Source organism: Vicia villosa, linkage group LG6 (assembly GCF_029867415.1).
Source record: "Vicia villosa cultivar HV-30 ecotype Madison, WI linkage group LG6, Vvil1.0, whole genome shotgun sequence".
NCBI lineage: Eukaryota > Viridiplantae > Streptophyta > Magnoliopsida > Fabales > Fabaceae > Vicia > Vicia villosa.
In genome coordinates this window covers 118428860-118442941 of record NC_081185.1, presented here as the reverse complement: position 1 = coordinate 118442941, position 14082 = coordinate 118428860, and the positions used below count along the sequence as shown (strand labels likewise).

Genomic DNA, 14082 nt, shown 5'->3' with positions numbered 1-14082 from the left:
TGTACTCGCAAAAACAAGAAAGTGTTAGCAACGGATATGCGTACACTAATGCCTGATGATGATAAGAATATGAACAATGTTTAATAAAAAATTAATACGGAATAACAAAGCTATTAATCTCTAAACAAATGCTAACTACCATTATTGAAATCCTAAATAAAATCTAAATGAAAAATTTCTTAGTTTTAAGTAAAAGAAAAAACATTTTTTTTAGTGTTTATTTATTATAATTTTCTAATAACAATAATTACCGTAAATATAAACGATTAAAATAAAACAAAAATGAAGATTGAAAAGGAGTATATATATTACCATGAGATTAATTTTAAATATGAGAAAAAAAAGTCCATTCGTTCCTACCATAATTCTAATGATGATTAAATGAAAATAAACAGTAAAGAGAATTTGAAATTGAAGACTGGGTCCCCAGACATCTTACTTCACCACACGTTAGAAAAAACGTGAAATATTAAAAACAAAAGTAAGTTTTCTTTAGACTTTTCAACTTATAAGAGGAACACCAATTAAATAACACGAGGCAAGTAAATAAAAAGAAATCAAAAGTATGAAATAGAATACCTGAAACTCACAGTATCTCCTCATTCCCTTCTTGCGACTTCAAAACGACGGAAACAGCGGAAAGAGAGATTGCAGGTCGCACCGTTGCGATCTGGGCATGGGTCTGGTGCTGATGCTGCGTGGTGATGTTCGCGTGGGGGCTGGAATATTGCCGGTGGGAATGCGGAAGGATTCGTGGCGGTGTTTCGGTCAGATTGTTCCGTCCGATTCTTCATTTGGATCCGCGTTGGTAACAGGTTTGTGATGCCGTGAAAGAGATGCTTCGGTATAAATCGCGCCGGTGATGCATCAGAGCGTGAAGATAGTTAGCGGCGGTCGTTCATGGAGGCGATTGGCATCGGCAGTGATGACGTGACCGGTGGCTGCCACCATGGTCACAGACTTGCGTTCAGTTTTCTTTGTAGGTTGCGGTTCGACTTCTTCTTCCTGTAAAACAAACAACAATAATAATGAGATCACTCAAGAAATTAAATTGAATTAGTTTGTGTTGTTTATATTTGAAATTCCGGTCATGATTGTTCCAATCTGCAGGTTTGTTGTTGCTGAGCTTGTTGATGCGGTCTTCGCGATGGTTAATGGTTTGGTTGTTCAGTGGCGTGACGTATGGAACGGATCTACGGCTGAAGAGCTGATGCTGAGAAGACGTAGATTCGCGTCGGTGTTGAGTTTATTTATGTGATACTAGTATAAAAGGGTGATGATAGTAAGAAACATATACACGTGAAAGAAAGGCTTTTGTTTTGATTTTCATCTTTCTTCTTTGAAAAAAGTTTCCATAGCGGCCATGGGAGGATGGTGTAACGGGGTGTGGAAGTGGGGAGATTTAGGAATCTCGGAGTCGGAAGTGGACCAAGCGGGTTTGTTTGAAAAAGTGGCGGATTTGAGGTCTCGTTTAGAGAATTTTGGGGGATTGAATGATGATAATGACTCCGTTTGTTGGTTACTTGATCCGGAAAAGTGTTATTCGGTTTCGTCGTGCTACCATCGGTTTGCTTCTTTAAGGACGCCTCACGGTCCTTTTAAGAAGCATGAAGACGCTTTGGTGAAAATTTGGACTATGGAGGTCCCTTTTAAGATTAAAGCCTTTGCTTGGAGACTTTTTGTGAATAGGCTTCCTACTAAAGATCTTTTAGAGTTTAGAGGTATTCATTTTTCTACACCTAACTTGAATTGTGTTTTTTGTGATTCGCATTTGGAGAATATGGACCATATGTTTTTCAAATGCGAAGTGATTAAGGTTGTTTGGAAGGAAATTGGTTTGTGGGTGGACTACCCGTGTTGGTGGATGGAAGAATGCAAGTCGTTCTTTATGGAATGGTATCTCAACGGGCGGGTAAAAGGTATCAAGGATGGAAAATTGGGGGTGTTTTGGTTAGCCACTTGTTGGGTTATATGGTTGACAAGAAATGGCCATTGTTTTAGGAACGGCGGTTGGAATATTAACAACATTGTTTGGAATATCAAGATCTTAAGTTGGAGATGGTCTTCTTTCGGCGATATTGCTCACTCCAATTATAACTTATACGATTTTTGTAAAGATCCTTTGTCTTTTATGTCGTAATTTAATTGGTTTGTAATATCGTTTTTTGTCGGACTTGTTCCGTTCTTGTGTATCAAGGTTCGAGAACCCTTAGTTCTCGTATATATGAAATTCTTGCTTACACAAAAAAAAAAAAAATAGGAGCCAATGCTGTAAAATATGTACACGATGGAGATATAATTGTGAGAAAATATGACTGGAAACTGTATAAGGGTTAATGGTTAGTCACAATGTGAATGAAAGTGTCGGTAGAGAATAAGTTAGGGTTGGAAAAGTGTTCATGGAAAATTTTGTACGTCCCCCGAAAAAAAGTCCCCCATAAGGGTTTCTTATTATCCTATTTATAACAAAAGAAATTTAGGTCTTTCTAATGTGCCATTTGGGCTTTTACATTTGGGCTTGAAAATCCCTTTGGCATTTACACCTCCCCTAGAAGTATATATAAAAATAAAAAACAGATAATATGATTTAGTAACACTATTTTTAAATTCAAATCGAACAAAAGTAAAATAAACAGAAATCATTATTAACTGAATAAAAATGCGCATAATGAATGCAAGGATATGTTAATGTTTTAATGGAAAAATGCACATAAATGCAGAGTAGAAGTAAAATCGGGAGGGCAAATTTTGGGGTATGACAGAAGGGTTTGCAATTTTCTTCTTAAAAATTGCTATTATATGATGGGTTTGAAATTTTATTGTAAAATTAGAAATTTAATTATAATTTTTTTGTTTTGCTTTTTAGTTTTTTCCTTCTTTTCTTCTTTTATGGGTATGCTTCCGCGTGCGTCGAAATTATTTATTTTTATTATTTTCCTAACCAGTGGTTTCAAAGTTAAGGTTCTAATCGAGAGAGGAAGGAAGATTCACAACTATCTTTGTCCTAAAAGTAGAAAGGAGGGAAGATTCACAACTATCTTTGTCCTAAAAGTAGAAAGGAGGGAAGATTCACAAGTGTCCTAGTCCTAAAAGGAAGAGTCATAGTCCCAAAAGGAGGTTAAGGAAGAGAGTGAAAACTTTCATGAAAGAAAATAACAAGGAAGATGTATTGTCATGGAAGTAGCCAACAAAATTAACTTGAATTAGAAAACATAGACAATATTCATATAAGAAAACATAGGGCTAGGTTGCCAAAACTTAGGCATTGGTCCGTTAAACCAAATTATGTGGAGGTTAGATTACTTAGATGAAACCTTTAGAATTGCTTTTTTTTTAATTGTTTTTTATTAATTTAATATATGTCAACAGACACCCAAAAGAAGGACAAAAAAGAGGGCAAGGTATTTACAAAAAAGAGGACAGACACCCAACCGAATTATCTCATGATTTAATCTACTCCTTTTCATAATTTACCCCCCTCCAATTCTGGGTATGCTCTTATGCTGAGTACTTCGCTATTAAAAAAGAACAATTTCAATATTAAAAAAGAACAATTTCAATGAGGTAGGTATTTATAATGTGTCTTTACTAATTGCGAATTTCAATTAATAATATGATTAACAATTTCAATTTCAATTGAGTTTATTTTTTATTACTAATTAGTTTGTTTGTTATGTGTGTTTTGCAAATATGTGCATCAAATCACTATTCATTTCTCTATATTAGAGAAATGAAAAAGAAAATACATGGATTTATAAGGCCTTTTCTTCCCTCTATACAGCATGTTTCTATTAACCCGCAAAAGAATTATCACAGATTGGGAAGTCGGGGTCAAAGGCTGGTATTGCAAAAGAAGCTCTTAAATAGAATTATAAGAACAAGGTTAATTTTGATAGGATTGGTATTGTTATAAGTCCAAGTTCAGAAGATGGGCCTATTACTGCTAATGATGTTAAGCCTGTTAAGGAAAGGTCTACGCGTAATAGAAGGATGCCAATTATGTTCACAAATCACATAGTTTACAAATAGATTACCATTTTATGTTGTTTCTAGAACCCGTGAGTCACCACTAGTTTGTTATATTTTCCTTGCTGTCATATCCTTGGCTGGATTCTGTTAAGATCCTCTAGATATTTTTCCTATATATCTGTTGTATTTTCCAATTCTAAGTATCAATGAAATATTATGCAACTCTCTTCTCTATATTCATTCTTGAGGAGGCAACTCAGACCTTATATTTCTGAGATATAACATACAAGCTGAATAGAGGAACTCAAACAAAAATATGCTGATGCCGGCGAGTAATCAGTAGCAATCTCTTGAGACAACATCCGCATATAGTCCATCCGTTCTAGAGAATTTCTTGGTACCGTGCCTTTCAGCACAAATGCCACCAACATTGTAACCACCATGTTTAATGACACAAGGGCGTTGATTGCAAAATCAAGCTAACACAAATATGAAAAGTTAGTTTAGCATCATTATTTTCAAAAACAAATTATTGGATCCAAGGGATGTCATCATACATAAATGCTTGTTTAATGCCTAAATGAAATGGTCCACTACAAGCGGCTGCATAAGGAAAAGCTTAATTTTTGCTACACAAGCTTTATATTTTTTTTTCTTTTTTACTCGTCAGAAAATAAACTATATTACCTTAAGGTAGTTTTCCTCATTAAACTCTTATCAGTTACATTTTTATAAATTTAGCATTCTATTTCTAGACAGAGTTGTATTTAGAATCCTTTGGGTTTGGAAAAGAAAACATGGACCAATGAAGCACAGATATTTCAAAAATTCTATCAAATCTTATCTGATACGTATCTATATGGTCTGATAAATCGAATCTGATATGTAAAAATAGCTGGTGATAACTCAAAATTTGTTTTTGTTGTAGTGTTTGCAATTAGGTCTTTAACTTTGTTTGTTAAGGGAATTATATTTACTTTATATTTATCTTGTTTTGTAAATTTTCTAAATTACATATGAAAAAGTTCATTTTTAGCCTCATATTTATATCTAAATAGATTATCAGAATATAAAAAAAATAAAAGAAATTCTAAAGATTTCTAATTAAGACATGTACATAAAAATAATTTGGTTTTTTTGCAGCCAGGGATCTAAGTTTGAGCAACTAAGATTTTGTTTTTTTTTTCTTGTGCTCATTTTGATTTTATGTTATCCCATTTCTTTGATTTTCGTTTGTTTCTTTAAAAATTTACCGACTCGATTAACGTTGCAAAATGATTCTTTTTTTCATGTAAGCAATGAAGACTACTTTCATGAAAAAAATAGCACAATGCTAATCAGGTCGGTTGAATAGCACAATGCAAACACAAATCAATTGATTATATGCAACAAATAGAGAATGAGCATAAAATAAAACTCAGTTGCCTAGACTTAGGCGTAAAATACCAATTAATTTAAGGTAAATTGTTACATTGGGATGGTTGAGAAAGACAAAAAAAGATTAAGAGTAAGAGAGGAAGATCAGTGACACACTCACCATTTGCAATATCCAGATTCGGAGAATAACGGTAACTACATATAGATGGAAAGAGTTAAAAGAAGCCAATTTTTTAGGAAGACAACTTTTTTACTTTTTAAGTTTTGAATCTCATCTGCTTGCTCTAAGCTTATGACACATTTTTCAAAGTAAATCATTGAAAACTTTTAACACATTTGAAGTTTGGAGACATTTCATGCATTTCAAAGTTAATCTTCTAAAATTCCCATTCAAAAACCAATTGATACATTTAGTAGTTACTATCCTCTTAATCCTAATATTATGAAACCATATTTGGAGCACATCATTGATGCGAGATCTAAAGGCGGATGCAAATTGCGATTTTCGTTCATAACATCCATACCCAAAATGTCAAAAAATGAAGAAGATTGGCCAAAAATTTCGTAGGGAACTGTTGAAAGAGTTAAAAGACAAATAGTTTATGTATAGCGAATTGTATTGTGACTTAGATACAATTAAAATTGTAAAATCAACACTTAATTGAAGTCATGGTGCAACTCCCATTTATTTTAAGATGTCAATTAATATGGGTTATCCCATAGCATCTACCTACTATCTATACACATCTCCCTCTTAGAGGAAAATCATTTAATAAATTAAAAGTTTTTACAGTAATACGTGTTAATGGAAACCACTTTGTGAATGTAGTTTAAATTTTCTTCAGTAACTTTTAATAATGTGTGGCGTATTTTCACAAAGTGGTTTTTATTAACATGTGTTACTCTAATGAGCTTTAATTTATTTTTGGTGGTTTACTTATAAAAGAATATATGTCCAGTTAGCTGCCTTTTCCAATAAAATACAAACCACTTTGTATGTAATTGCTATGTGATAGTCCATATCGGTTGACATCCAAAAATCATTAAAAGTTGCAACATGATTTCAAAATAAGTGTTAACTCTACCACCTTAAAAGTATACAAGTATCCATACAATTCCATGTACATATTCAACTTGTCTTATTTCAACTTGTCTTTTAACTATTTCAACAACTCCTTACGAATTTTTGATCAATCTTCCTCATGTTTTAACTTGCCACTCGCCGTTACATCAATCATTCTCTCCAAATAAAACTTCTTTCTAACATGAATTTTATGAGAGTAACTACTAAATGCATCAATTAGTTTCAAATTCCCGGAATTTTAGAAATATAACTATTAAATCCATCAAATGTTTTGCAACAAGCTTCAAGTGTCGGGAGTTTCAAATGGTTTGCTTCAAAAAAAAATGATTTTCAATTTGTGTGTCAAATAACCTTATAGAATAAGCAAGCAGATGGGATTCACAACTAAATAAAAAACCACAAAAATCTAAGAAAATAGAGAGTACTAACTACTAAGTTAATGGGCTCAAATTACTAACTTTCCAAGACTATCTTTTCGATTATTGAAAACAAAATATTAGCATCTTGAGTGAGTCATTCTGGAAAAATTAGGTTCTCAAATTTGGTTGGAAGAATCCTGGTTGATTTGATATATCTTTTCCATTATTGAAAACAAAACATTTGCATCTTGATTGACTCAATCTAGAAAAATTTGGTTCTCAAATTTGAGTTAGTGCATTTTGCTATGGTTTTACTTGAAGTTCCAAGACTGATATCTATAAAGTTACTGGTTTTTTATGTCTTTGAAATTGTAGCACAGCCACAATTGAATCCAGCATATTTGCCTGTCACTCTCTACCGCATAGAAATTATGACCCAGTTACAACCCTAATTGTGTCTACTATTTATAACCTTTCACAAGATATGTATGCCAATAAGAATATGTTCTATATACTGAATATGTTTATTTTTTATTTGTTAAACAACCTAGTAGGATACAATGTTGTCATTGCAGTCCATGGTGCTACTATGGTACATCGACCAATCTGTAGTTGGACATGAATCTCTCGGTGTAGTTTTTCAGGTTAGTTTTATATGTATACCAAGTGCCTTATGGACCATCCAAATGTTCTATCTTTGAAGCGTTGCTTTTTCTTTGACCACTGAAAAGCGTGGTCTTTATCTTATCATAGGCTTTGTTTGCGAGTTTGGAGGGGAGAGAAGGGAAGGGAAAAGCTTCCGAAAATTAATATTTTAAAAAATATAAAAAAATATTTGACATTTTTTAAAAAAATGATTTTGTTTAGAATAAAGAGTCATTATCATTACTAAATTTTTAATTTTCAGAATACTATAACTTAACAAATATTTAGAAAATTTATGTAACCCCTCCACAATCCTCCTTCAATAAAATTTTTGAGTTCCCCTATTTTATGGGGTTTTGGTGTTATGAATAAAATCAAACCCTCCAAAACCCACCTATCTAAAATCTTTTTGTTCTTTTTAACACAATTCTTCTTATTTTCCAATGCCATGCCCTCCCTAGATTGTTGGTTGCGTGATCAGACACTACACAAAATAAAGAAACCACCCCTAAACCCACAATTCTCATCCTTGACAACATGTTTCCACATAAGATTGCAGATGATTAGAAATTTTAGAATGTATTGGATAAATGTCTCAGAGGTTTTGCTAACTTCCAATTATTTTCTTTTGAGAATGATTTCAACACCATTCTCTCCTTCAAACAAGCTTATTGTAGGGAGACAATTGGATGCACAAGTAAATATGTTTCTAAGAGAATAAATGTGTTTGAATTTTTTCCATTCCTCTAAGTGAATGTTGTCATCTTCCTTTCCTTTAAATAGGTGTTGTGCAAATTTCACCATTCCACAATTATATGGTCAATTGTTTTTCTAATCCCTTTGGTGAGAACAAGTGATTGGTGAGAACAAGTGAAATGAAATTGTGTAAAGAAATCAAAAATGTAATATTTAAGTTGAGTTTAAAATATAACTTAAAATAAATATAAATTACAGATTGGGTTAATAAGACAAATCATTTCTGGTTGCGTGGACCTACATAAACAAAATAGGAGGATTTAACGTCTTAAAGAAAATCAGAGATGACATGTTAAATCCTCTGTTTTGTTTACGTAGGTTCATACGAGAAGAAATGGTACGTCTTATTAACTCCATCAATAATTTTATATGTAGATTACTTTTAAGTTATTTTAAAATGAACCTAAAATACTCTATTTTTTTTTTAAGACAATTTTATCACTTATTCACACCAATCATTGGAACAAGGTTAGAAAAACAATTGTCCATACAATTTTAGAATGGTGAAATTTGGACAACATAATTCATACTTAAAGAAAAAAGATGACAAAATTCGGACGGAAAAAGTTGACACCTATTCTCTTAGGATTTAAGACATTTTGCTCTTACTTATGCATATGTTCGTCGCCCTATTTTAAGCTTGTTTAGAAGACAGTGGTGGTGAAATCATTCTCAAAAGGAAACAAATGGAAGTTAAGCCATTTACATAGTACATTTCTTCTAGAATCCACTAAGTACTTTATAGTGATTATGGCCTGGGATTTATGTGCGGAGAGAAATTTCATATGAGGTTGATGTTGATTGTTTTGTTATTTGAGTGTAGGGTTTCAATGATTTTTGTGAGGGTCAATCCAATGTGAGGGTCGATTGTTTGGGCATTTAGAGGCCAGATTTGGAAAGAGGATGAAAAGGCCAGGGGGTTTGTATTGAAGTTTTCTTGGTTTGGGGGTAAAGGGCCACCCTAGGCCATTGTCTGTCTCCAGCGAATGGTGATTTAGGAGGTGGAGAATTGCAGAGAGAGGGGACGAGTTTGAGAGAGAATTTAGAGTGAGAGAGGTGAGGAGAGAGAAAATGAGTTGCCAAATAAGAAACTGCTGAGGGCTTACACGCACACGCTTATGTACTTTTTATGTACTCAGTCCCTCCTCCCTTCATTCTGGACAAGTGGCACGCGCCATACCTCTTAATTAACTTATTGTTTATAGAATAGATTAATACATCACTTATATACGTTGTGGCGAAATTTTAACATTTTTTGGTAGTTTTATTTTCATTCTTAATTTACTTGGCAAATCCCATTGATTTTGGTATGTCAACTGATATGAGTTATCTCATAATATCTACATAAAAAGTGGTTATCATTTTATTTTCAAAGGCTACTAATTTTACAGTATTACATGTTAATGAAAACCAAATTATTGAAGACAACCAGCAAAAATTTAAGACAATAAAGTATCTTCACAAAATGGTTTCCATTAATATGTGTTACTCTAGTAAAGTTTTAATTTATTTGGTGGTTCACTTCTAAAAGAAGATATGTACAGTACAGCTAGCAGTCTTTTCCAAAAAAAATACAAACCACTTTGTATGGAAATACTGTGATAGCCCATATCAGTTGGCATCCAAAAATTAATGAGTTGCAACATAACTCCAAATTAAGTATTAACTCTCAACCTTAAAAGTTTCCAAGTCTCCAACAACTCTCTACGTTTTAACATTCTAAGCAAGCATGTGTTATGCAACGAAAATTGCAATTTCTATTCGCCTTTACATCAATGATTCTCTCCAAATAAAACTTCATTATATCAGGAATTTTTTGAGTTTCTACTAAATGCTTCGATTGGTTTCAAATTTGGGAATTTTAGAGTAATTATTAAATCCATCAAATGTTTTGCAAGCTTCAAATGTAAGTTTCAAATAGTCTGTTTTGGAAAAAATGATTTTCATACATTTCTGTGTCAAATATATGTTTAATGTTTGCAACCCTAAATATATGTTAGCCTTAGTGGATTCTAGCCTTCATGGAGTTCTCCAATCTATCATTTCAGATCAAGATACGCCCTATTGCTAAATACTTTTTGGAAAGAATTCTTTAAAACCCAAGGTATTATTCTGAAATACAACACCTCTTATTACTCAAAAACGGATGGATAAATAGAAGTCATAAATTGTTGGCTAGAAACATACCTTCTCTGTTTTGTCAGTGACCAACCATTCACACCATTTGGCATAACACCTCTTTCCACTGGATGATGCCATTTACAGTTTTGTATGGAAGAGATCCACCCACCATACACGATTATCACACTGGTTGAGCCAAAGTAGATGTTTTGGACCAACAATGTCAAAAAATATTAACTCGGTTAAAAGAGAACAAGAAGAGAAAAATGCAAACAAAAAATGAGACAGACAATAAAAAAAACTTGATATGATCTTAAACATTGGGAAATTTGTATTGCTAAAGATACAAGCGTAACGCCAACAAACTGTCAACAAAAGAACCTTCCATTAACAAAAATGCCTCACCAGCTCTCTTAATAGGATCAATACCACATCTTTTCAAACCCAAAATACAAATAACAGAAACAAAGAAAGAAGAAGAGAGGGAGAATCTAAAGATACTACCGGACGCCGCACTCCTCTTGCCGGTTGCTCCGGAAACAACCATTACTGCCACGAGTCCGAGCTCGTCCGTGCGACCCCGCACAACTCTGTTTCCGTTCGTCTGAAGATGTGTGAGTTAAAGTGATTTGAGATCCACATCTTGTTCTTATTTATATTCAAAAATTAGGGCTAATGGTTGAGAATGAAGACAAGAATCGCAAGCTGTTGAGATTGTGACAAGACCAAAGAGCATAGCAGAGCCGAGCCTGAAAGATGCAGGGTTGTGTAGGTGTACAAAATGCAGACACAGAAATGGGAGCGAAAGAGAGGTTGGATGTGTTATGATAGTAGTACTATTTTATTTTGTTTCTGTCCTTTTGTAGAATGGGTGAAAGCGTGAATTTTTTACTGTTCCTGCCATCTTTTTAGAAACTACACATTATATCATACTTTTCAAACTTTTTTCCAATATGCCATGTTTTCAAAAAAACAAAACTGTTTTATAGAGCATCCGCCCTTTGAATGAGCTGAGCCTCTCCTTTTTTAAGAACATCCGTCCTTTGAATGGGCGGAGCAGTGTTTCGTATTTTTTTTTTTTTAAATTTTAATTAAATTAAAAATAAATTTAAATAATATAATAAATATTATAATTAATAATAAACCAATAATATATATTAAAAATATTATAATAAAATATAATTTTAATTTCACAACATGTTTATAAAAATTTGTATTATTTAATTAAATTATTTTATTATATATTAATCATATTATTATTAATTATAAATTTTAAATACTGGTATATCACTGCAATTATCAGTACCGCTACTGCAATGGGCGGAGTTTTTAAATATTTTATTATTTAATTTCAGATCCGCCACTGTAATGGGCGGAGCTTTTAAATATTTTATTTTTTAATTTCAGATCCGCCACTACAATGGGCGGAGCTTTTAAATATTTTATTTTTTAATTTCAGATCCGCCACTACAATAGGCGGAGCTTTTGATTATTTTATTATTTTATATTTCAACATTGTCCTTATAAATAGCACTGTCTTCATGAGCTGGTGCTCACAACACTCACCACTGCAACAATGTTACCAACGTTTCCCATGATGAAAAGAGATGCACATGTTATATTTTCGGCAGTAAAGCCTCCGATGAAGATCACACTTTGGAACACACAGACCTTTGAGCATCTTCAGAGGCACTTGCTCCGCTGGTTAGATGAGCACATCGTTGAGGGTGAAAAGATTAGGAAAATTGAAAGGTCAGTTAAAGTGTCTGGCCCAAATGGAGTAACTCGTTCTTGGAGACCCGTGGTAAATGATGTTTGTGTCCTCATGATGATGTTAGAACCAGATGATATTGTGTTGACGGTGGTAATCTCCTAGATATGTTGATGTGTTTGGTAATTATGTTGGTTTAGATCAACTAATGTTGTTGAATTTGAATGTTGATGTTGAGTGTTTTTATCTATTTTAATATATGTTATATGTGTTGTCGTAATTGTAATGTTATTTATGTTAAATGCGAAAGATCTGTGTTGTCGTAATTGTAATGTTATTCGTGTTAAATGCGAAAGACGACACTTTATTAATAATGGTGCATAAAATTTAACAACAAAATAAAACATTATGCATTACTGGTTCCAACATTTGGACAATTCATTCGGTTGTGACCAGGAAGACGACACAACGCACATTTTCTCTCTAACTTATCATACTTGTCCATTTCCGTTCTAATACGTGAGCTCACCGGACGGCCTTTCTTGTTCCTCCGCATCAATGGGTTGTGACAAATTTGATCTCCTTCAAAGGAGGGCCAATACTCATCTAATGGTAGTACTGGAAAACTTGTGCTGTAAACACCGAATAAGTTTGAGACTCTGTAAACGTCGGACAGTAGAGCATAGGCGTCTTGGCGCACCACAGAACATGCAGCAATAACGTGTGAACAAGGAACACGGTAAGCTTGATACTTTCCACAGTCACACCAAAGATCTCTTAGGTTTACCTTGTAATCTCCCATAGGCTTTCCTTCACCATGGTCCATTGTCTCCTTCACACTGAAAGTGTTATGGTTATAGTCAAATATTCTTACATGATGCGTGCTGGATTTTGCCGTTTCTTCTTTCATCACCTTCATGCAACTTTCTGTAAATGTCTGTCCAGAACTCAATACTGCACTCCACTTAGCACCCCTTTCAGCAAAAAGTGTTCCCATCCTATAGTATGTTGCACGCACCAATGCCGTAATAGGTAGATTACGTGTGCCTTTGAATACCGAGTTCATCGATTCGACCAGGTTTGTTGTCATGTGACCCCAACGCCGACCTCCATCAAATGCCCTCGTCCACTTTTCCAATGGAATATTGTCTAGCCATCTTAAAGCATCACCATTAGCCATACCAATTTCATTTCGGTAGTAGTGGAATGTTGGTTGGTTCAAAGCGTACCCTGATAATTACAAAAAAATGGGTTACTAACATATACATATAATTTACCAAATATAATAATAGGAAATTTATACTTACCCATATTGATAACTTTTTTTCGGAGGGTACGGTCTTTGATCTCCCTCATGAAATTTTGTGCGATATGTCTGATACAATAGACATGTACAGATGGAGGCTCATGCCAACCATTCTCTGGATTATTGTAAGCACTTTCAATTGATGCATGCCTGTCTGAAATCAAACACAAGCCAGGATGAGGGGCTACATGCATTCTCAAGTTCTTTACAAAGAAACCCCAACCATCTGTGGTCTCCCCCTCCACAAGAGCAAAAGCAACTGGAAAGATATTACTATTTCCATCTTGAGCTACCGCCATTAGTAGGGTACCTTTGTACTTACCATATAACCAGGTACCATCAACCTGAAGTATAGGTTTGCAATATGCAAACCCTCTAATGCTTGGTTGGAATGCCTAGAAAAGTCGATGAAAAATTTGTTTTCCATTGACAACAGTTCTATCATCTGTATATACGGGAAGTGTTTGCATTTCTACCACTGTACCAGGAACAAATTTCTTGAGAGCTAACAAGTAGTGTGGCAGCTCATTGTATGAGTTCTCCCAGTTACCGTATACCTGTTCGATAGCCTTATTCCTTGCAATCCATGTTTTCTTGTACGACGGAGTAAATTTGAATTCAGACACAATCTCACTAATACATACGCTCACCTTAGTTGAAGGGTCCTTATCAACAAGGGGCATTAAATGTTGACACATTATCTGAGAGCTAAGTTGCCTATGATCCTGATTGAACATAGTTATTGAACAACTAT

At 33.8% G+C, this 14082-nt stretch overlaps 2 protein-coding genes and 1 long non-coding RNA gene across 5 annotated transcripts; 1 reads left to right on the top strand and 2 right to left on the bottom strand.

Moving 5' to 3' along the window:
- Window positions 1–564: 564 nt before the first annotated feature.
- LOC131609744 (uncharacterized) lies at window positions 565–2515 on the top strand. Of its 2 annotated transcripts, none has more exons than XM_058881534.1 (2): window positions 565–979; window positions 1111–2515. In XM_058881534.1, the coding sequence occupies exon 2, from the start codon at window positions 1364–1366 to the stop codon at window positions 2138–2140; it is 777 nt and encodes a 258-aa protein (XP_058737517.1). In that variant the 5' UTR covers window positions 565–979; window positions 1111–1363; the 3' UTR covers window positions 2141–2515. The 2 variants fall into 2 exon arrangements, with proteins under 2 accessions (XP_058737517.1, XP_058737516.1); XM_058881533.1 differs by having other exon boundaries at window positions 565–983.
- Window positions 2516–4111: 1596 nt separating this feature from the next.
- LOC131609743 (uncharacterized) lies at window positions 4112–11153 on the bottom strand. 2 transcript variants are annotated; one of them, XR_009286310.1, is made up of 3 exons: window positions 10813–11153; window positions 10378–10497; window positions 4112–4448 (listed from the first exon to the last, which is right to left on the bottom strand). It is a non-coding gene; the product is annotated as an uncharacterized LOC131609743 (long non-coding RNA). The 2 variants fall into 2 exon arrangements; XR_009286309.1 differs by having other exon boundaries at window positions 10816–11152.
- Window positions 11154–12428: 1275 nt separating this feature from the next.
- LOC131614507 (uncharacterized) lies at window positions 12429–13627 on the bottom strand. The gene is made up of 2 exons (XM_058886079.1): window positions 13330–13627; window positions 12429–13252 (listed from the first exon to the last, which is right to left on the bottom strand). The coding sequence occupies exons 1-2, from the start codon at window positions 13625–13627 to the stop codon at window positions 12429–12431; spliced, it is 1122 nt and encodes a 373-aa protein (XP_058742062.1).
- Window positions 13628–14082: the final 455 nt, after the last annotated feature.